Below are 22962 nucleotides of genomic sequence, written 5' to 3' on the forward strand. Positions count from 1 at the left end.
CAACAATACCCAATGCCTCTATGATCTCAGTTCCCAGCACTGTACAAAAGTATAAATCCAGCCTCTCCTCTTAAAAATAACTATTGAATCATTGTCCCTCTGCCTTCTCAGGGTCACACCCTGTGTTTCTGTGGATTTCTCTTTGGAAATGGGAGAAAGGATGGAATTCAAGTCTAGCTTTGATTGGCCTTCTTTCCAGCTTAAACAACAGAAAAATATCCAATTATCCCATTCACAATTACAGTCTGCACATCACACCACAGGCATAGAAAATGACCCAGCAGCAGAAAACTGGCCACAGAACAGAGGTACACATATGCAAGCCATTATCTGCATGGAGACAAGCTGGCCTGCAAAGGCCCCCACTGGCTCAGGGAAGCTGGTTATCTCCCCAGCTAGCCATGGGCAACCAGGAGGTTGTCTGCCACAAGCTGCAGCTGCATCCAGTCCGGGCTCATCTCATACTCCAAGCTGAACAGAAACCGTGTGAAAAAGTGTTTCACTCACAGAGAGAGGTCACAGATGAAAGCCCCAAACTGTATGCCTGTTACAAATTCAGGCCTGTTCAGGCCAAAAGAGAAGTTAGTGAATAATGACTGAGCTCCATGAGGGCAGGAAACAATGTCCAACTAGGTCACCAACATGTCCTCAAGCACACGGCACCATACAAAGCAGATGACCCACACTCCATAAATATTTATAGAAGAACTTTGTTGAAAGCTAATGAATAAATAAGTACTTGCATAAATGAGTAAATGATTTGTTTATGGAAAAGACAGAGACTGGTTAGAGTACTACCCAGTGCTCAGGTTTAAGCACCACATAGAAATACGTATCCTAGCTCTCTACCTATCAGCTCTGTTCTTGAGCAAGTAACTTCACCTCCTCAAGGCTCAGTTCTCTCATGAGATAGACATTGTGATATGCTGCTGAGATTCTCCTTTTTGGCAGGATTTATTGTCCCAGATGCTGGGAGTATCATTAGCCAACAGCCTTCAGCTTTCAGGCCCTCCAGATGTTCTCAGAGCCACCTCACCTAAGATCACATCCTTCCTAAAGATGTCTAAAAGTTTTAGACAAAATAAATTTAACAGAGTTTATTTGAGCAAAAAAACATTTCATGAATCAGGCAGCACTCAGAGCCCAGAAGAGGTTGGAGAGCTCCTCTGAAGCAGCATGGGTGGCAAGCTTTTATGGGCTGAACATAAAGGAGAACAAAGAAAATGCATGTAATGATTAAAGGGGAAAGATCCTAGTTAAAGGTTAGTTGATTTCTGATCAGTACAGTTTCTAGTTTCATTTTACTGTTGATGCTGGGCTTCAGTTTGCTATGTAGAAACTTAAAGTATTGGAGCAGCCCCAGCCTAATGGCTTCCCAGTTTAAAATATTTTCTAACGCATTCCAATGACAGATCAAGGTAGGACATGAAGGCCCTGGACATTTTGGCCAATGGACAACAACTCCGATTCCAAAGCTCCCTGCGAAATCAGTTGACGTCACTGAGCCAGGTTTTGCAGCTCAACTTCACCTTCTGCCCAGTCGTGCTTCCTTCCTCTCCCTTCCACAGGCATTGATCCCAAAGATGGTCACTAAAAACCACGCTGAACTCTAAACCCCACCTCAAAGGCTGTTTCCCATAGAACTCAACCTATGACCTCTTGTTTGCAAAATATAGATAATAATAATTATACACATAGGTCATAGTGAAGACTAATAGCTGTGCGGAGTACCCAGCCCATAACAAGTACTTGAAACCGTAAGCCAACTTTGTTGTGGGGGTTTGCAAAGGACAGCCTATTAATCACTTTGACTCTTCACTGGTGGGGATTCAGAGAGAAAAATTCTAAATGCCATAGATGATTTGTGTGCTAGATAAGCTATAGAAGGAAGTGGGGAAGGAAGGAGACATTTGAACCCAGCCCTGTGTGGACCCTGGCCTCCAGCTTACACCCCAGGAGCCTTCCCATAAAGAAAGTTAAACCAAAGAACTGGGTCATCTGGATCCTGGCAGAATATGAAGGCCAGGTTGTGATGGTGGAGGGCACAACCCTGGGAGTGTGAAGCCTGGGTCCAACACGCTGACCACCATGGCTATATTCCAGCAGCACCACCACCATGCCCAGAACCAACAAGAAGATCAGCATCCCAGATGGAAAGATGGGAGGCCAGAGGAGCAAATGAAGACCAGCTAGGGACATAGCAGCCACAGTCTCCTGCTATCCAGGAAGCTCACCTCTGGCCCCTTCACTGCCACAAATAAATCTTTGACCACCCCCCAGGGAGGTACTCAGACCAGAGACTGCATCGTTTTCACTACCTGGGGGGTGGGAGAGAGATTATTACTGTTATTTACACCAGCAGTCCCTACCCTCGTCGGCACCAGGGACCTTTGGCACCAGGGACTGGCTTAGTGGAAGACAATTTTTCCATGCAGGGAGGCTGTGGGTGGTGGGTATTACATTCCCATAAGGAACATGCAACCTAAATCCCTCATGCGAGCAGTTCACAGTAGGGTTCGTGCTCGTATGAGAATCTGCTGCCACCTCTGATCTGACAGGAGACGGAGCTCAGGCAGTAATGCTTGCTCTTGCTGGCCACTCACCTCCTGCTGTGCGGGGGCCCGGTTCCTAACAGGCTGAGGACCAGGGGTGGGGACCACTGATTTCTGTGAACTGGGAAAGTGAGGCTTGTGTACTGCAAAGCACCCTGAGGCTCTACAGAGACCTTCCCTGCTGGATTCAAGCACTTCTACTACCTTTTAAAGCAGCTGTCACTGACACTATGTTGAAGAAAACACAGGTGCATAGACAGCTTAAACAGTCACTCAGGTCACAGAGCTGGTAGGAGGTGAACTGGGATTTGAACTCAAGTCTGATTCCAAGGTCTACATGGTTTCAACCACTTAGCCCCACATATGAATAAACACCTCAAGTTTAAAATTTTATTTTTTCTAGTAGATAGCTAACCTTCACTTGTCTTGAGTGTCACGAATGGATAGTGCATATTAAAATAATATTCCTTTTAAAGTGTGTTAGAAAGTACCACAGAGTCTTGCCTATGTGAATATTGTCCTTGAGGGACATTTTCCCTTGGGAATTACTTATCCATTTATTCATTCCTATATATTTTATAAATCATTTAAAGCCTATTTGTGGCAAATCATCCATGTGTTATGTCCAGGATATTGGGATATGAGTGAAAATTGTTGTTTCTGTAGTGCTAGGTCTTTGCTAAAGAATGGAAGAGTGGGAGGGAAGAATATGGGAGCCTAAGAATGAGGACTCTCAAGTTAAATTAGGACCTCACATCAGTGCTGTCCAGTGGAAATTATAATGCAAACCACTTACGTAAACTTAAAATTTCTGGTAACCACCATAAAGAAAGTAAAAAGAGGGAAATGAAGTTAAATCTAACAATGTTTTCTTCAAAACAATAAATCCAAATATTATTTCAATATGTCATAAATCTAAACATGTTTAATGAGAAATTTTGTGTATTTTTTCATACCAAGTTTTTGATAACCAGTTTTTTGTTTGTTTGTTTGTTTGTTTTTTTAACTGCAGCACATTTCAATTTGGGCATAGCTATATTTCAATTGGCTCGATTTGCCACGTAGGAGTGGGTATCCATGTCTACCCCTATGGGGTGATCAAAATAGTTCTGATGGTATCCTGGAGATATTGCTGAGTAGTATTTAAGTTTTCTTTCCCATGGCTGGGTCTACCTGCTTTCTAATCTATTACTGTTATTTCCTCTTCTTGTGAATCCATGTTTTAATCTGTTTATGCAAGCTTCCGATTTATTTCCATCTTAACTTATAAGACCCTTAGGAGTTTTCTACATTATTTATTTTAGTGGCAAGTAACTATGTAAACATGAATTAATTAATACTACCTGTGAAGAACGAAATATTTACTTATTAAGTAGCTGCTGGATGCTAGACGGTACACTAGGCACTTTGCATACTTCAATCTTTTTTCTTCCACTTTCTATATATTGGAAAACTGAAGATCCAAAAGTTAAATACTTGTCCTAGGCCACATAGCAAGTAAGTTGCAAAACTAGGATTGTCTGACTCCAGAATTCATACTCTTTCTATCATATCACTGTTAGGAAATTGTGCATTGTAAACTTTAAAATAATTGTGATTTGAATACTAGTTTCCTGGTCTTCACTCTGATGCCTCAAGCATAGGACCAACTGAAGGACAGGTGATGCTAAGTGGTAAGGATTAGCTAGTACAAAGGAGTTTATGTTTACTTTTGAAAACTCCTAGCCTGGTTGATTTATTACTTCCTAGGGATAAAAATCACTGGCAACTGTTATCTTGAGCTTATCCTGTTAACTGTTGTTCAAAATGCATAACTTGTGAAAATTTTATAAAGACATCTTTAATTTTTTATTTTTTTGGTGTGTGTTTAGGTATGTTTTAAGGAGCATGTTTACAGATACATGCTAAATGAAGACAGAGCTAGACATTGTTACTGTCTGATTACATTGAAACTGTATTAAAATAATAAAAAACCTATATTAAATAATAAGAAAAAAGAGATTCCAAGAGTAGTGTCTTGTTCTTTTGCTTATTTTATTGTTTTTAAATATGAAAGCATCCCAGGAGACTCAGATACAGAGCTGAGAACCACCACACCCTGTCAGACCACTTCCTGTCACTCATGCCAGTTCAGCAACGGATCCTAACCCCTGGGCTAGGAGGCTGTTGCTCCTGACCTCTACTCTCTCCTAGGAATCCACATCTAGAACAGCCTTTTGTGCTGCTATTTACTCACAATGGTCTCAAATACCAATAGCCTCACCCATATGATTTACCCAGGCTGCTGGATGCTTCCATGCAACATGGCAGTACTTGTTTATTTTTGTGCACTGAGGTGAACAATGGCACTGCAAAATAAAATTCAGTTTCAGTGGAACACAACAGAAAGAAGTCAATTATCCAGCATGAATTATTTATCTGGAGACAATAACCATGATGTTATTCCCCACAAGAGAGGACTCTGCAACTTGGAACAGGAGAAAAAAAGACGTGACTGCTACTGTCTGCCTATTATGCTGCTTCAGATTGCATCATAGGCAAATTAACACTTCTGACATCCTGTAATTACATATGTGCCTTCTCTGTGAATGTGGACCATGCATAGGCCCCTAGAACACACATAATTAACAGATTGCTAGGTCCAGTGATTCTATTCCCCCAGTGTTCTGGCTAGGCCTGGCAATGCTAGGCTGTGAACATATTAAAGGAAATACCACCCTCTCTCTGTTGCTCATCCCACCCTATCAGAACTGTAAGGATGAAGACATTGAAAAAAAAAAAAAAAAAGATTTCACAAGATACATCTTCTATGGCCAGCCATAACTCCTGATGTTAAGTCAGTCTGGGGTCTTCCTCCCAATGGATTTGCTGTGCAAGATCAGTTAGAAATCATGCCTTGCCTCCTAATAATTTGATTCCTAAATCATTTGTATGTAATTTAATTTCCTGTGACCTTAAAACTTCTGAAGAGGTTGGAAGTGGGAGAGAGAGAGGGAGAGATAGGTCAGTGGTTCTCAGGGGCCTAAAATGGCCCAAGATCTGATCTTTGCACCTCATTCTCTACTCAGAACACCTATTCCTCATGGGAAGCAGGAGAAATTAGCGTTGATTAAGCAGGTCCTATGCTCCAGGCAGGGGCTTCATACACATAATTTTAAATGCTCCTAAAACCCAATGACGCATGTATAAATTATCCTCATCTCATAGATGAAGAAACTAAAGCCCAAAGTTATGACTACTATGTAGCAGAACCAAGAACCAAGCTGGAGCGTTTGCACTCCTAACCACTGTCCTAAATGTCCCTATGATGATGGCTTCCTGAATCTCAGCACAGGTTCAGATCTGACCATACCAGGACTGCAAGGGGGTGTTTGGAGGGATCCCAAAGCCCTGTAGCCAGAGCTGCTGCTATCCACCTGGCTACACAGTTCCCAACTTAGTCTCTGGACAGGGGAGACTCAGGCTTCACTTCAACCAGGGTAGTTTCACTTTTTCCTGGTTTAAAATATTAGACTGTTGAGAGTGTCTGTCTATGATTTCTTTTTCTCACTCAGGTCACTTGCTGAGGGTTAGGGGTCAGGAGAGGGATTTCTGGAAGAATTTCCCCATATCACCTACGTGAAGAGCTCCAACACACAGCAACAGGCACTCAATAAGTAATGACTTTGCGTATGTAGCTCTCAATGTGTGACACACACTTTGCATATATAGATTTATTTAATCCTTACATTCACTCTATGAAGAAGGTGCTATTATTACTTCCATTTCTACATGAGAAAAGTGAGAGAAAGATGATAGGGTTCAGGAACTTGCACAGACCACAGAGCTAGTGAGAAGTATAGCTCAGCATTGAAGCCAGGCAGTCATGTGTCCAAAGCTGACCCCACTTCCCCATCTCATGAAAGGCCATCAGCCATTCCAGGCTAAGGCAGGCCCCATCTTGAAGAAACCACATACGTCCTGACAGGTCTGTATCTCATCATCTCTGAGTTCCACCTTAGAGGTGCTGTGTGCAAAGATAATTGGACCCCCATATGATGTCTTATTCTTGGCTTCCAGCTGCAGAGGAAATTCTGAGTGGCATTTCTAACCATGCTCTGAGTCCTCAGGAATATGCATGAATTGTATATCACATCCTAAAACCTCTTTATAATGATAGCTTAGTGGGAGCAGACTGGTGTGCACACAGAGGCTAAACCAGTTCCAGTAGACTTTTAACAAATAATAATTTTTTCTGATTTTAAAAGCAACACATACTCCAAAAAAAAATAACCAAACAAACAATATTGAAAGCAATGACATAGTAAGATGAAATCCCAAGTAATTCAGACGGAGGGTTAAGGATAAAGGTAAAATGTCAGTGATACACGGAATATGTAACACAAAACATTACAAAATAAAACGATGGCTTAATAGTTTTACAAAATCTACTTGGATTGTGTTGCCTCAAAATAATCCCATCAAAATGTCTCAGCAAAATAAATAAATGAATAAATAAGGCTAAGTGGAATCCCCAAGCACTCTGAGGTTGCTGAGTTCCTCTATAGATCAAACCTACATTACAGTGACCCACTTTCCAGGTTTGCCAGGAATTTCCAGGGCCACAGGACTCAGTACAGGACCTGGCAAACGGGGACAGTTGGGCAGGAAAGATCTAGCACCCTGGCGCTTCTAACACTGGTTCAGGTTCAGGCTCCAGGACCAGTCACATTAAACCAGAACCTGCCTTGCCACATCTTCCAGCTGTGTGCAGGCACTTCTGGTGGCCCCAAATGTCTCCTTCTTCAGACAGGATGTTCTCAAGCCCTCTCCCCTCATTATCCGGGCTTCACCTTCTTCTCAGTATGTGCCTTTCCCACCCTCCCTCATTGCCCAACTCAGCACAACAAGTACTTCCCAAGGATCAGCTCTATGCTCCGTTATCTCCTTGGTGCTCTGGGCAAAAGAAAAGACATCCAAGGGTAGAATGACACCTTCCAAAAGCCTCAGAGGGGGCCTCCACTAACGCCAAGGACCCCCAGGGGCTACAGCCCCCTAGCCAGGTAGGATCAGGAGCCTCCTCTGGAGTCCCCTATCTTACTACCACACCCACTCGATTCTTTGTTTCATGGTCAGCCTCAGCATTAGACTTCAGCTCATTAGAGGCTGGGATGTGCCTGATTCTTCAGTGTCCCAGGGTCCAGTTCCATTGATATTTGCTGAGTGAACATGGCATCCCCAATACGTTATCCTCGGCTTCCTCCCCAGAAAATTGCATGGGAAGATGGGGTCACCTGCAGACTCAGGATGCTGGAACTGGACCTCAGTCAAGGTTCAGATGGGGTAGGCCTGGCCTGCAGTGACAGCTGTAGGACTTACCGCTGACCCGGCAGGGTGATAGAGTCCAGGTGGCGACCTCCAGGCAGCGCCATCATGTTGATCCCAATCTGCAGCAAGGCCTGCTCGCAGCGGTCGTGACCCTGAAAATAGAGGGCAGGATGGCACAACAAGGCCCTAAGAGAGGAGGCACACTCACTGTCTCTCCCATTCCCAGGCCACAGGGAACCAAAGCAGGCAAAGAGGTAAGGCCTCCTAGCCCTATTCTTCTTTTGAACCAGTTTTCACTCCACTATCCTCACACAAGTAAGGCAGAACCCAGATTTGATCTTGTTTCTAAGTCCCTAGTCCACTTTATATCTCTAAAATATTTTCTTATTCCAATTTCAAATATTTGCCTGACTTATTTTGGTATGTATCAAATATTGGAACACACAGCCCGTAAGTACTGCATAGGACATACTTGTACTAAAAAAGTATCTATGGTTTATCTGAGATTCACATTTAACTGGGCATCCTGTATTACTTGCTAAAACTGGCAATTCTACATTCTAATTCCCTGGCTATTACCACTGTAGAACGGGTTATTCACTGTGATTATGCTTAAGTCTGTCCTGGAAAATGTGACCCTGTTACTGGCATAGTGGTTGCTTTCCCAAATCCATTCCACTTTGGATGATGCAACTGCACCCAAATTGCCAGTGATAGGTTCAGAAATAGGCATGTGACTCAATTTGGCCAATGAGCCACGACAGGACTGCTTCTAGGAAAAGTGTTCTTTCTCCCAACAGAGAGCTGCAAGATGAGACAGTATCTCTCCTGTTGGACTTGAACAAGGGAGCATATCCACTTCATTGCTGCTAGAGACCATTTTGCAATCAAGAGCAGCACTAGCTGGAGAACAAAGTTAGCACACTCCAAGAAAAATATACTGGGTCCTTGATCACTAAACCACTGAATCAACTAATGCTGGAGTCTGGCCCAGCTCTAGGCTTCCTATTATCTAAGAAAATAAAAGCTCTTGTCGTTTAAGTCAGTCTGAGTGAGGGTTTTTGTTCTACACACCCAAAAGCATCCTAATGAATAAAAGTAATCCAGGTTCCAGGAACTCCCAATCCCAGCACCGAGGATGCAGCTGGCTTTCCTGTGCCTCACATTTGAACCCAAACCAACTACCCACCTGTTTGTATTTTTCTCCCTTGCCTTGTCCCTGCTGTGCTCCTGGAGGCCTTTTTGTACACAATCTCTTTTTTTCATTTCTCTCTCTCTGCCAACTCCTCCAAGCCCATGAGTAAGCCCTCCCTGAGGAATATGCAGATTCTGTCACCTTTGCCTGGGCACATCAACAGAAGAGTCTTACTCTGTGATTACACAGGAGCCCTATAGAAAAGAATGGAGGAGGAGCACTTTAACAGTGATGTGGGTGAACACGAAGCACTCATCATAATGCTGGGAAGAAAGAAGAAAATGGTCAGTCTGAAAAGTATGGGGAGGCAGGAACCCAGAATAAACTAGGGTACTAGATAATTCCAGAGACCTCCTGCCGTTGCCTGTTTCTCTGTCTGTGGAGCTCATTAGACTGTGAGCTTCCTGAGGGTAGACACCACATGTGTTTCTGGCACTGAGCCAAGGGCCAGGCACTTAGCCTGCACTCTATACCTCTGTTGAAAGAATGAGTGGGATAAATTTTTAATACATTGATGTTGAGCCCCATCTCTTCATCTGTAACTGAGGATAATAATATCTATTTTAAAGAGCTATTATAATGATGACATGAGATTAGGAATGTGGAAGTATATGGCCAACGTAAGAGCTAAATAAATAGTTAGCTATTATTATCGTTATGTCCTATAAGTCTGCTATGTGCTCAGCTCTCTGGTCACCTATGCTAAGAGAGATGTAGAAAATGAGATACAGCAGGTAACTCACCCAGCACAGCGAGAGGCTCAGTGAGCGTTCATTAGCATATGTTATCACCATCGTTATTTCCATCATTATTATCATTATTGAGAAGGTATATTTTTGGAATTTAGTGAGCCAATAGGCTGAAAGGGATGGCACAAAAGAAAAACTAGAAACAATAAAATGAGACGTTTGCTCCCTTTTGATACGTTTGACTAAAGTACAAAAAAGGAAAATACCAACTTCTCAGGGTAAAAGTTAAGATGTGATTAGATGGCAGTGAGCAAGTAGATTTTGTTTTACTTCCACATCTTCATCACTGAGAAGAAAAGAGACAAAGTAAATATGTTGAAGTGGGGATTAGAGCCTAAGGTAGGAGAGGAGACAAGGAAATACTGAGAAAATTCCAGGACCCTTTGAAGTTTGAATCAAGAGGAAACTGTAGGATGAGGTGAAGCATACATACCACAGAGTATTAGAGGAACCTCTGACTCTGATTCAAGTCATTTCTGAGGGACCCAGAGAAAAAAAAGAGTTGTCATGAGCAGAAGCCTGAATGCAAGAAAGTGTTCTGAATTCCTAAGAGGCAGATTCCAGAAATACAGCTCTGTGATCGTAAATTCTATAGCCAATTCTGGATCACCGACCTGTGAAGCCTTCAGAAAGAAGCAGTGAGCACAAGAAGCCAGCTAGAACACAGCAGCAACAAGCCAAAACAATCAACTTCTTTTCCTTCAGGAGCCTCTGGGCTGTTAGCTGAGGGAACTGCAATAAGCCTAATATATCTCGATTTTTTTAAAGCATCCCAGTGAGGTGCCATCATTCATCCTTTTTACTCATGACTTCCCAGCAGGTATGCAGGGGGAGCCTGCCAGCTCACAAAACCTTCCTTCATGTGATCTCTTGTGTTCCCAGAGGCTGGGGAGGCACCTTAAGGACATCTGATTACATATGCATCACTGCCCTATTCACAGACTGTGTCATTATTGGCTGCCTCTTTGCCCCCAAAGGACAAGATTCCTTAATGTCTAAAGCCAAATCTTGCTGAATGTGGGATTAGGCACAGTCCTGACCCAATCAGATTAGGTCTCAGAGGAATCACAGCTCATTTTCACTAAGGATGAGGAAGAATATCTGAAAGGCGAGATAGGAAATACTTGTTTAACCCAGCTGATGTTTATGAAGTATCTATAACAATAATAACTATAACTAATATTTACTGAGCATGTCTTATGTGCCAGGCACTGTTCTAAATGCTTCATATAGTATTAGTTCATTTAATGCTATCATCATCCTCTGTTACAGATGAGAACTCTTAAATTCAGTGAGAAGCACAGGTTAGTAGGTGGCAGAGGACTAGAATCCAGGTTTGATGATTGAAGGGGAGGTGCTGGAGCAGATGAAGATAAGAGCCTGTGTTCAGCCTTTGCTAACAGACAGCCTGACTCCATTCCTGAATGGCAACACCCAACCCCAGAGGCACTTCTCAGAGATCCCAGCACTCTTCCCTCTCACCAGCACCGCCTACTGCTCCCACTTCCCGTACTGTGACTCTTCCAGCTTCATCTAGTGCCAGCCCTCAGTGACACAGCCCTCAAGAAGAAAAGCAAACACTGCAGTCATATGGAAGGAGAAGGAGACATTTCTCTTTTGTTCCTCATTTATTGTCACTTTTGTGAAAGTCATATGGACAGAGATAGGCCCTAAAGGGATCGGGGGATGGGAGATCATAGTTCCAGTTAAAGCTTCAAATAGACCTGTTTAAAGCATGCTATCCTCAGGGAAGCTCCTACTGCAAAGTTCCATCTTCAGTCTGAAGCCCTTGCACCCACTCACTGCCACAGCCCTAAGTCAGACTCATCCTGTTGAGCAGACTTGAAGAATAAACTCCTTCCAAAGTTACACAGAATGTTAGGAAACCAAAACTGAGTTCAAGACAAGCCCTTGGTCCTGGGCTCTGTGTCCTCACTGGTGTTGCAAAAAGAACATGAACTTTGGAATCTGATAGATTCAAATCCTGACTTGTACAAATCCTGACCTGATAAGTACATAACCTTGGGAAAACTGCCAACCCACTGAACATGTGGTTTCCTCAATTATACCTACTTCCCAGGAGCATCATGAGGATTAAATGAGATTACTTGCAAAAGTCCCCAATATTGTGCTTGGCATATAGCAGCCTCCAAGAAGAAGTACCCTTCCTGTTGGAAGGAAGAGTTAAGAAATATATCTCAGAGCAGAGTTGCTGCTTTTCCCAGGAAGAGAGGTGAAAAGGACACATGTAGGAGTGAGCAGGAAAGAGGAAATCCCTCCATCACCTGTCCCAGGGCCTTTCCTAATTCACTGAAAATCCCACCATGGATCCTGCAGCCTTGTTTCTTCAGGGATCTGGGCTATGTAGCTCCCACCAGAAGTGGCTAGTTTACAAGAAAGACTTGAAGTCTTAAGTGTCTCTGATTTAATTCAATGCTTGCTGTGACAACAGCTCCATCTGCACAGCTCATTTCTGCGCCCACATCCAATTAGACGCAGCCTTTGCTCACCTCCATTTGGCTAATGACACACGGTTTGTGGAGGAAATGGAAGCTATTTACAGTAAATTATTCAATTAAAATCAGGAGCAAAGGTGGTTTCTGCCATTGTCTAAAGGGCTGATCCAGGTACAGCTCCAAACATGTCTGGGATTGCTTAATCTGCAATCCCATTAGGGCTGTCAATATTAGTGCTGTCAACATGAAAGGGACAGGGGAGAGTAAGTATTGTGGAAAGTAGTTAAGATTTGGCGGCAGCTCTAGGAACAGGGAGGAGGTTGCTGGGAAGTCGAAGAGGAGTTAGACAGCACCAGGCAAATATGGCTCTTTCTCAAAGACCAGAAAGTGCAAGAACTGGAAGCAACAGAGATGTCCTGTCAGCCCATCATTATGAATCTCTACCATTTGGAGCTGAAAAGGCCCTTAGAGAGTACTGCTTTACTGGGGAAGAAATAAGGGCTCTTCCAGAATTTCCATATTTGTTTCCCATCTGTAAAACGGGGCAAAAATAGACAACCTCACAAGATTGTTGTGAGCACCAAGATAATCCATGTGTAAACATTTATCTTTCTTTCTGGCCTCTAACGTATGAACCCATTTCCTACATTTGAGAAATATCCCTTTGCTTAAGAGTCTTAGTATAGGGGAAACCTGCCTCCCAACATAGAAACCTAAAAAGCCAGACCCTTGTTTGGCAGAATCCTTTGCAGCAAGGATAAAACACATAACTTAGGTGCCACCAATCAGGTACACAGAGCAGAAGCATGTGACCTAGGATTCACCAATCAGGCACACAGAGCAGAAGCACATGACCTAGGATTCACCAATCAAGTGCACAGACTAGGAGCTTGAGACTGAAAGGAGACTTTTTTCTGAGGCTTCGTGGTACCTGCAGAAGAATCAAGTTCCCCTGTACCTTGTATGCAGATTACACCTTAAAATGGGGCTACAATATAGGCTTTTTTTTTCAATTTGCCTTCCCCGGCCTGTGCAAAATGCACAGAATTTAGAGCCCAGAGGCTAGATCTGGATGTCTTGCCTGAGAATTATCCTTGATACATCCCTTTCCCTCATCATATTTTTTTCATCTCATGACCACCTCCCTGGCCAAAGGTATTGGCATCTCTCACTTGGACCTCTGCAAGGGCTTCCTTTCCTCACTTGCCCCTTTCCAGACATGCCTCTCTCTAAACTGTTCTCCACACAACCAACAGGGTGGTCTCAGGCACAAATCTAATCACATCAACCTACTGTTTAAAAATCCTTCAATGGTTTCCTGTTGCTACTAAGACCAAACCGTGCCATGGCCTACTTGCCTCACATGGATCTTGTCCCTGTCTAACCACCCTTCTTGTCCTTCAGCCTTGCAGCCACTCTGGCTGCTGTTCATTCTTGCAGCAAGCCACGCCTCCCCCTGCCAAGCACCTTCAAGGTACTCCTTCCTCTGACCCCAACAACCTCTCCTCTGTCTCCTCTCACCAAGTTATTCCTATCATTCAGAGCTCAGAACAAATGCCACTTCCTCAGGGCAGCCTTCCCTGACCCATGGATTCAGTCACGTCCTTCATTATAAGATTCCTTAGTCCTCTCAGTATTTTTCCTCTACAGACTTTATCACAATTGTAATTAAATAATTAACTGTAACATTAGGGGCTTAATAAGAGCTTAATGTCTTTCTCCCCTGAAGGTAAGAGCAGGAACTAAAGGAATGTGCCACTCACTGCCATACCCCCTGTGCCTGACATAGTCTGGTGCGTAATAATCAATAGACACTTGCTCACTGACTGGGTGAGTTCTTGTGGAAGGAAACTCAGCTTCCTCATAGATAAACTGGAGACAGTGGTAACTATTTCACCATGCCATGATGAGTATTCAGTGAGATGAATACTCAGGGTTGGGAGGAGAAGCCTTTGCATACCATACGCACTGTGCGTTGAAAGCGCTCTGCATCCTAACATCCACTGAGACGAAGCTGCTTGTCCCTCCTGAGTTCTTGCAGTCCTCACTGTCTGGTTGTACCCAGTCGGGCAGCCTCCCTCCCCACCCCCAGCTCTGTGTTCATCAAGTTCTCCCATAGGACAGACAGACAGATCAGTGGGCAGTCACAATGCTGTGCAAAAACTGCAATGACAGGTAATCAAGGGAATGTCACCCTCCCCCGAAGTGGGGCAAGCAAGTTTCAAGCAGTACGAGGTCAGAATGGAAGGTGGTGAGAAGGGGGCCATGGGAAGTTTCTCAGGGCATCACTCCAATACTGAAACTTGAAAGAATAATGTAGAAAAAGCAGAGGAAGGAAAGGGGGCTAAAAGGAAGAGTGTGCAGGGCACAAGGAAGAGCATTTGACCCAGAATCATGAGCATGGTGAGATTAGGGAACTGCAAGTGTTTCAAGAAGGCTGGAGCACTCTGGCCTGGTGGTGGAGTTTACAGTAAACTACCTCAGTAGCATGTGAATGCAGAAAAAGGAGTGGTCACTTTCAGCTAGGGAAATACAGAAGACTTCTTCACCTTAGAGAAGGTGACATCTGAGCTGGACCTCAAATGGAGGGAGGGATTTTTTCCAGGTGAAGATGGGACAAGGGCATTCAGTGCCAAGAGCAGTGTGAGCCATGGCAAGGAAACCAGAACATGGAGCAAGTATTCGGGAACCCAGATCTCTCTCAGGAGGCTGGAGGGAAGGTGCCTCTGTAGCCCTGACCATGAAAGGAACTGATTATTTAGTCTCTGTCCTGTGGGTGATAGAGAGCCATCAAAGGTGCTTGAGCAGGGGAGTGAAATGATCAAAGTGGAATTTCAGTCCTCATGGTAACCAGTGGAGTGGATGAACTCCAGAAAGTAAGACCAGCAACGAGGGCTAATTTAAGAGGCAGGTGCAAGCTTTCAGTCAGATCAGTAAAGTCCTAGGGGTGGAGAGATGGGAACCCAGGAGTGGAAAGAAGGGCTGCAAAGAGCTCTAGGAGGTAATCACAACACATCTCCTTCCCCACCCTACTCTTGACCTCTATGTGACCTGGGCAAGGGTGGCAATAGTCATTGGAGATATTGCTAGCTATGGTGGCTGGCATCCTGCAGCAATCAGATACTTTAAGAGCCCTCGTTCCCAGGAGAGGCACAAGAACTCAAGCAAGCTGCTACCCAGCCCTGCTGAATGAACTGAGCCTCATGAAATATAGACAGCTCTAGCTCCCTGGAGGAAACCCCAGTAGCCCCTCATAGCTGTTAGATAACAGAGCCCAACAAGTAGGAAGAACAGACCTAAGGACTCACAGAGCGGGGCTGAATCCCCTCCAGGACCTGAGACCCTCACTAGATAGCCCAGAACGACTTGCATCAGGTAGAGGGGGCCCCCACCCAGACCTTTGTTCTGACCCTCAATGCTGGAGCCCAAATAGTTTCAACAAAGCTCAAACAAGGTCCCAAGCCTCCACCTGATTAATTGGATACATCTACCTTTTAGGCCTCACCTAGAAGGCAATAGGAATCTCATCTACAGAAATATGTCCATGAACTTGACAGGGCTAAGACTACAGCTCCCAGGCAATGTCCAGGCAGCCTTCCTGGAGGAGCTCACATTATACTCTCAGAGTATGAGAACTAGTAGGGGGGCCTTAGAGATTATCCCCTTGTAGTAGTAGTAATAATAATAATGAGGAGGAGGAGGATGAAGAGGAGGCAGACAGGGAGAAACACTTCTTGGGTACTTACTCCATATAAGGCACTCTTGTAAATGCTTTACATTTAGTCCTCAAAATAACCCCATGAGGTAGGTTACTATTGTTACCTCAGTTTTTCAGATGAGGATCCAGAAGCACAGATGGGTTAACGTGGACAATGGAGAGACAAATTCAGAAGAAGAAGAGAGGCTGGGTGCAGTGGATCACACCTGCAATCCCAGCACTTTGAGAGACCAAGGCAAGAGGATCACTTGAGGCAAGGAGTTTGAGGCCAGCCTGGGCTACATAGCAAGACCCCATTTCTACCAAAAAAAAAAAAAATAGAAAAATTAGATGGGGTATGGTGGTGCATTCCTGTAGTCCCAGCTACTGGGGAGGCTGAGGTGGGAGGACTGCCTGAACCCAGGAATTTAAGGTTACAGTGAGCTATGATTATGCCACTGCACTTCAGCCTGAGCAAGACCCTGCCTCTAAAAGAAAAAAAAAAAAAGGAAAGAAAAGAAAGAAAGAAATCAAAAAGAAAAGAAAAAGACACTGACTGAGGTCACAAAATAAGCCAAGCCACACCTGGGATATGCACACAGGCTTCCTCATTCCCACCATGGGAAATCCAAATAAGGCTTTGCCTGGCTGGAGTGAACAGACCCACCAGTGCCTCAGAGTGGTTTACCATAGGAAGTCAATGCAGCCTTAGTGCTCCATCTGCAAAACTGGGAAAGTGCAAGTATGCTTGCACTTTCTCCTTTGCTGTGGTTATCAAGTACAAGGAAATAGAGAGTGGGCAGGGAAATTCATGAGTTCTGTTCAGATTCAGCTCAGCTCTGGAATGGGACAGGCAGGTTAACTTGGAAGTGCCCATGAGTCCCCAGAGGTCAGAGAGAGAGGAGCCCTGTGTCAAGGTGTCCTCACTGAGGCCCATGTGTGCCAGCACCTGGTTTATATGGTTTATTCTCAAGAGAGCTCCAGCTTGTCCAAGCAGCCTCCCCTGAAAGAGCTTGTGTGGCCATCTCAGAGGAAAGCTCAGGCTCCTGGAATCAGGAAAGCCACGGCTGTCTTCACCTTGTATCTCAGGGTGGGCCATTCCTGGCTCTGGGGCTCTGATTGACCAGCTACTCATCAGAGGAGCTCCCAGCCCTAAGCCACACAAGGAAGCTGCACTTACTGGCATTCTGGGAGCTAGCTCTGAGCTGAAAATTATTTAATGATTAAAAGTGAGAATCTGGTGGCCAGATCTCAAGATCTTAGGCAAAGTGTAGCTCCAAGGGAGGCTTGGTTGGCCCTTTTAGCCACCTCCATTCAGAGCTCTGTTGGGTTAAGAATACAGATTGAGGGGTCAACTGCCCAGGTTCAAATGTGAGCTCCATCCGTTAATAGCTGTGTGACCTTGAGCACTAGGTATTTTGTCTATAAAATGGGATCTCTAATAAGGATAAAATAAGAACACTAGGCACATTAGTGAGCTCACATATGTGAAGTGCCTGGCACACAGTAGGTGTTGATTTAAAGACTGGTTCCACCTCTCTTCTGGTGAGGACAGTGCCTAGCAGTAGGGAGGCAGCCAGAAAAAAAAGCTATCCTGTTGCCTCCTTAGCTCCAACAATTCTACTGCTTCTTACTCCAACTTTTAAATTATTCCTTCTTACTTTCTAACCTTTCCTGATGTGAGTGTTTGCCAACTGCTCAAATGTTCCTTAGCTTTGATTTGCAAAAGCGAGAGACCTCTCCCACTGGGCCCAGGGCCCAGGGTGCTAAAATTAACAATCAGCATACTTTAAGCTAATGACTTACTGGTTGTGACTGCCACGAATAGACATAACTCTCAGATAAAGGCCATTAGAGAAAATTGAATAGCTCCAACGTGGTGAAAATTTGGATACATCCTGTTTCATAAATCATGCTCAAAGGGCACACTGGGCAAGCTATTTCCCTCTCTGAGTCATGATGAGGACCCAGGTTGAAGGGGTCTGTATACCCTTGGGAAAATGACATAGGAGAGAGAATTGCTCAATCTCTTATAGTCTCACAAATACAATTTTCTCTGAAATCGAAAGCCTTGAGCAAATGACAGCATTGTATCAACAACCGTGATAATCCAATCTTCTGTGATTTTATTTCTTCCTCAAATCATCTAAATTGGAGTTTGCTCAATAACATTTAGAAGGTAGCCTGGTGAGGTCTTGAAAATCCAAAAGTTCAGGGTTGGGATTCCAATCCCAGTTTTGCCACTTACTAGGCCTCTCTAACCTTCAGCTTCTACGTCCGTAAAATGGGAATAAAACCTATTCTCAGTGTTGTGGTCAAAATTACACAAGATGATGTAGCCTGCATGATATTTCAGAGAAAGTGAAATAATACCAGAAGCTACTTTGACCCAGCAGGCTAGTTAATGGTACTCTGTAAGAAGTTTCATGATAGCCATCTTTGTGGCCAATGAAGGATCCATTTCCTATTCAGACTTCAGATCCAAAGAGCTGCTTTCCACTGGAGAGAATTAAAAAGCAAAATATATTAAATATGTTGGAAAGAAGCAAAGCGTCCTATAGAAGAGAGATGATTTAAAACCTAGCACATAGAGATTGCTATGGTTCAGTGTTTCCCCTCCAAAGTTCATAGGTTGAAACCTAATCCCCAATGTGGCAGTGTTGGGAGTTAGGGCACTTCACTCTATTGTGCTTTGCAGATACTGTTTTGTTTTGTTTTTCTTTTCTTTTCCTTTTTTACAAATTAAAGGTTTGGGACAAACCTGCATCACACAAACCTATCAGTGCCAATTTTCCCATAGTATGTACTCACTTCATGTCTCTGTGTCACACTTTAGTAATTTCTTACAATATTTCCCATTTTTCATTACTATTGTATCTGCTGTGGTGATCTGTGATCAGTGATCTTTGATGTTACTATTGTAATTGTTTTGGGGAGATCACAAATAGCACCCCAGTAAGATGGCAAACTTAACCAATAAGTTTTGTATGTGTTCTGACTACTTCACCAACCTGCCGTTCCCCTTTCTCCCTCTCCTCTGGGCTCCCTATTCCCTGAGATACAACAATATTAAAATTTGGCCAATTACTAACCCTACAATGCCCTCTAAATGTTAAACTGAAAGTAAGAGTCACACATCTTTCACTTTAAATCAAAAGTTAGAAATGATTAAGCTTAGTGAGGACAGTAGGTCAAAAGCCCAGATAGGCCAAAAGCTAGGCCTCTTGCACCAAACAGCTAGGCGAATTGTTAATGCAAAGGAAAAATTCTCAAAGGAAATTAAAAATGCTACTTCAGTGAACACACAAATGATAAAAAAGCAAGACAGTCTATTCTGATATGGAGGAAGTTTGAGTGGTCTGGATAGAAAATGAAACCAGACACAACATTTCCTTAAGCCAAAGCCTAATCTACAGCAAGGCCCTAACTATTTCATTCTATTAAGGCTAAGAAAGGTGAGGAAACTACAGAAGCAAAGTTGGAAGCTAGCAGAGGCTGGTTCATGAGGTTTAAGGAAAGAGGCCATCTCTATAATATACAAGTTCAAGATGAAGCAGCAACTGCTAATGGAGAAGTGCAGCAAGTTATCCAGAAGATCTAGCTAAAATTATTGATGAAGGTGCTACACTCAACAACAGATTTTCAGTGGAGACAGAACAGCCTTATATTTGAAGAAGATGCCATCTGTGACTTTCATAGCTCGAGAGGAGAAATCAAAGCCTGGTTTCAAAGTTTCAAAGGACAGGCTGACTCTCTTGTTAGGGACTAATGCAGCTGGTGACTTTAACTTGAAGTCAATGCTTATTTACCATTCCAAAAATTCTAGGGCCTTTAAAAATTATGCAAAATATATTCTGCCTATTCTCTATAAATGTAACATCAAAGTCTACATGACAGCGTATCTGTTTACAGCATGTTTTACTGAGTATTTTAAGCTCACTGTTGAGACCTACCACTCAGAAAAAAATATTCCTTTCAAAATATTATTGCTCATTGATGATATACCTGGTTGTCAAAAGCTCTGATGGAGATGTGGAAAGAGATTAATGTTTTTACACTGGCTAACATCCATTCTGCAGCCCATGAATCAAGGAGTAATTTTGACTTTCAAGTCTTATTATTTAAGAAATACATTTTGTAAGGCTGTAGCTGCCATTGATAGTGATTCCTCTGATGGATTTGGGCATATTACATTTAAATCCTTTTAGAAAGCAAATACCATTCTAGATGTGATTAAGAACATTCGTGATTCATAGGAGGAGGTCAGAATGTCAATATTAACAGGAATTTGGAAGAATTTGATTCCACTCCTCATGGATGACTTTGAGAGGTTCAAAACTTCAGTGGTGGAAGCAACTGCAGATGTGGTTAAAAATAGCAAGAAAACTAGAATTAGATGTGGAGCCTGAAGACGTGACTGAATTGCTGCAACCTCATGACAAAACTAAATGAATGAGGAGTTGCTTCTTATGGATGAGCAAAGAAAGAAATTTCTTGAGATGTAATCTACTCCTAGTGAAGAGATAATATTTAGAACATAACATAAATTTAGTTAATAAAGCAGTGGCAGGATTTGAGAGGATTAACTCCAATTTTGAAAGAAGTTTTACTATGGGTAAAGTGCTGTCAAACACCCCACACCACTGAGAAATTTTTCATAAAAAGAAGAGTCAATTGATGTGGCAAACTTCACTGTTATCTTACTTTAAGAAATTGCCATAGCAACCCCAACCTTAAGCAACCACTACCCTGACTAGTCAGCAGACATCAACATCAAGGCAAGACTCTCCACCAGCAAAAACATTATGACTTGATGAAGCTTCAGATGATCATTAGCATTTCAGCAATAAAGTATTTTAATTATATATGTACATTGTTTTAAACATAGACATAATTTTATTTCACACTTAATATACAGTATAGCATAAACATAACTTTTATATGCAGTGGGAAACCTAATAATTCATGTAACTCCCTTTATTGTAATATTGGCTTTATTGCAGTGGTCTGGGATTGAATATGCAATATCTCCAAGATATGCCTGTAAGTCATGAGAGCAGAGCCCTCATGAATGAATTAATGCCATTAGAAAAAGGCCTTATAGAAGTGGATTCACTTTCCTGGCCCTTCTGCTCCACCATGTGAGCATCCAGTCTTCCTTCCCTCAGAGAGCACAGCATGCAAGACATCATCATGGAAGAAGAGACTGGCTTCATTAGACACCAAACCTATGGACATCTTGATCTTGGACTTCTCAGCCTCCAGAACTGTAAGTCAATAAACTTCTATTCACTATAAACTAGCCAGTCTGTGCCATTCTATTATACATTCTGTTCTAGAAGCACAAAATGGGCTAAGAAATAAACTATGTTTTGAATAAACACAGACAAAAACACTAAGACATTTTCTGTGATGAGTAAAATTGACCCAGAAGAAACAATTAATATCGCAGTTCACATTCTATGTGACCAAAGTAGTATGGGACATTCAAAGGAGAATCCACACTGAACCAGAACCTTGGCTCAGCCCCAAGGGTGAAGAGTTCTCACCAGCTCATTAACAAAAAGGGACCAAAGACAGAACCATCACCTATTCTAGAAGCATTGTATATAACAGAATATCCCAGAGAGTGAGCACAACACAATCACTCTCAGCAAATCCTGTTGTCATTGTCATAACATCTTCAGTTAAAGAATCCTTTATGTTAGGAAACAGGGGGTGTAAGGTACATGGGCCACATGATCCACATCCATCTGGGGCACAGAATGGATCAAACATGAAAAACAACCCATTCACAGAATACTGTTTTATCAAGACTTGTTTAGGTCTAGTGCTTTGCAGTGTCTAGCACAGAGTAGAAGCCCAATCCTTCTACCAACAGAGTGTTCTATGATGGTCCAAAAACATCTTGCACTTCCACAGTTGTATGCATTAGTCATGGCACCCCAGCATATCCTGACTGAATTCCCTCAATTCTCTTTTCTATCTCCAAGTAATTCCAGTGCCTCAGGATTCATCTCTAATCCCACCTCATCTGGCATTCCTCCTCAAACACCCTAACTTACACTAATTTCTCCCTCCAAATAGGAATAAAGAAAGTGGCAAGGTCTTAAAGAATTTTAAATTATATTATAATAGAAGGTGTACCTTCTTGATGCTCCCTCTCTCTTCCCCTTTCTACCTGCTGAGTGATGCCAAAGCAACCCGAAAGCCACAATAAGGCAAAGCAATCAATCAATCAATAAAGGAAGGAAGGAAGAAGATGAGACTTGAATCACAGCTTGGAGTAGAGCCACCTAATCCACATCAATCTGTGGGGTAAGCAAGAAATAAATAACATGTTAAGCCACTAATGTTGGGGGGTCATAGCAACTAGTCTTAATTAATGAGACTAATTGTGAGAACTAAAGTAAATGCTATATATAAGGCACCTATGAATGTGCTACACACATGGAAGTCGCTTCTTCCTCAGTCTTGGAGGAGATGGTGGAATATCTTGCTTGTCTAAAAACAGCCCTCTGGACACAGAAGTGAACTCATGCACAATACAGCCAGAGTCCAGAAATTAATGGGATCATGGTAGGATGGAGTAAGTACCTACAAACATTTAAGTCCTATCAATTCTGAGACTAAGATTCTGTTTCTCAACCACTGCCTTCTTTGCTCATATGCATCCATTTGTAATAATAGCTAAAATTTACTATGGGCAGGTCATTCTAAGATATCTTTTTTTCATATTTTAACAACCAAAATTGGGATGTATGTTTCAGTCAATGGCATCTTGGCATTGTGTCATCGTTTAATTGGAACCATATTTTCTTTTTCATGAAGAGGGATCTTACAATATATAATATCTTAAATAGAATGAAATATGGTATTAGGCACTTAACTATGTGCCAAGAACCCTTCTAAGTGTCTTACATAAATAACTTTACATATTCCTCCAAATGTCCAAAGTAATCAGTACTACTATTATCCCCATTTTAAAATGTGGAAATGGTGACCC

General features: G+C 42.8%; 1 protein-coding gene across 4 annotated transcripts in view; it reads right to left on the bottom strand.

Moving 5' to 3' along the window:
* The window catches only part of INSC (INSC spindle orientation adaptor protein), a 135071-nt gene that overhangs the window by 90720 nt on the left and 21389 nt on the right, over positions 1-22962 (bottom strand). For all 4 annotated transcript variants that reach the window (XM_017881613.1, XM_017881616.1, XM_017881614.1 and 1 more), the window contains exon 2: positions 7911-8011. In XM_017881613.1, coding sequence (XP_017737102.1) covers positions 7911-8011 — 101 coding nt within the window. The remainder of the gene's footprint in view (positions 1-7910; positions 8012-22962) is intronic.

The sequence above is a fragment of the Rhinopithecus bieti genome, unplaced genomic scaffold, assembly GCF_001698545.2.
Source record: "Rhinopithecus bieti isolate Rb0 unplaced genomic scaffold, ASM169854v2 scaffold_11944, whole genome shotgun sequence".
NCBI lineage: Eukaryota > Metazoa > Chordata > Mammalia > Primates > Cercopithecidae > Rhinopithecus > Rhinopithecus bieti.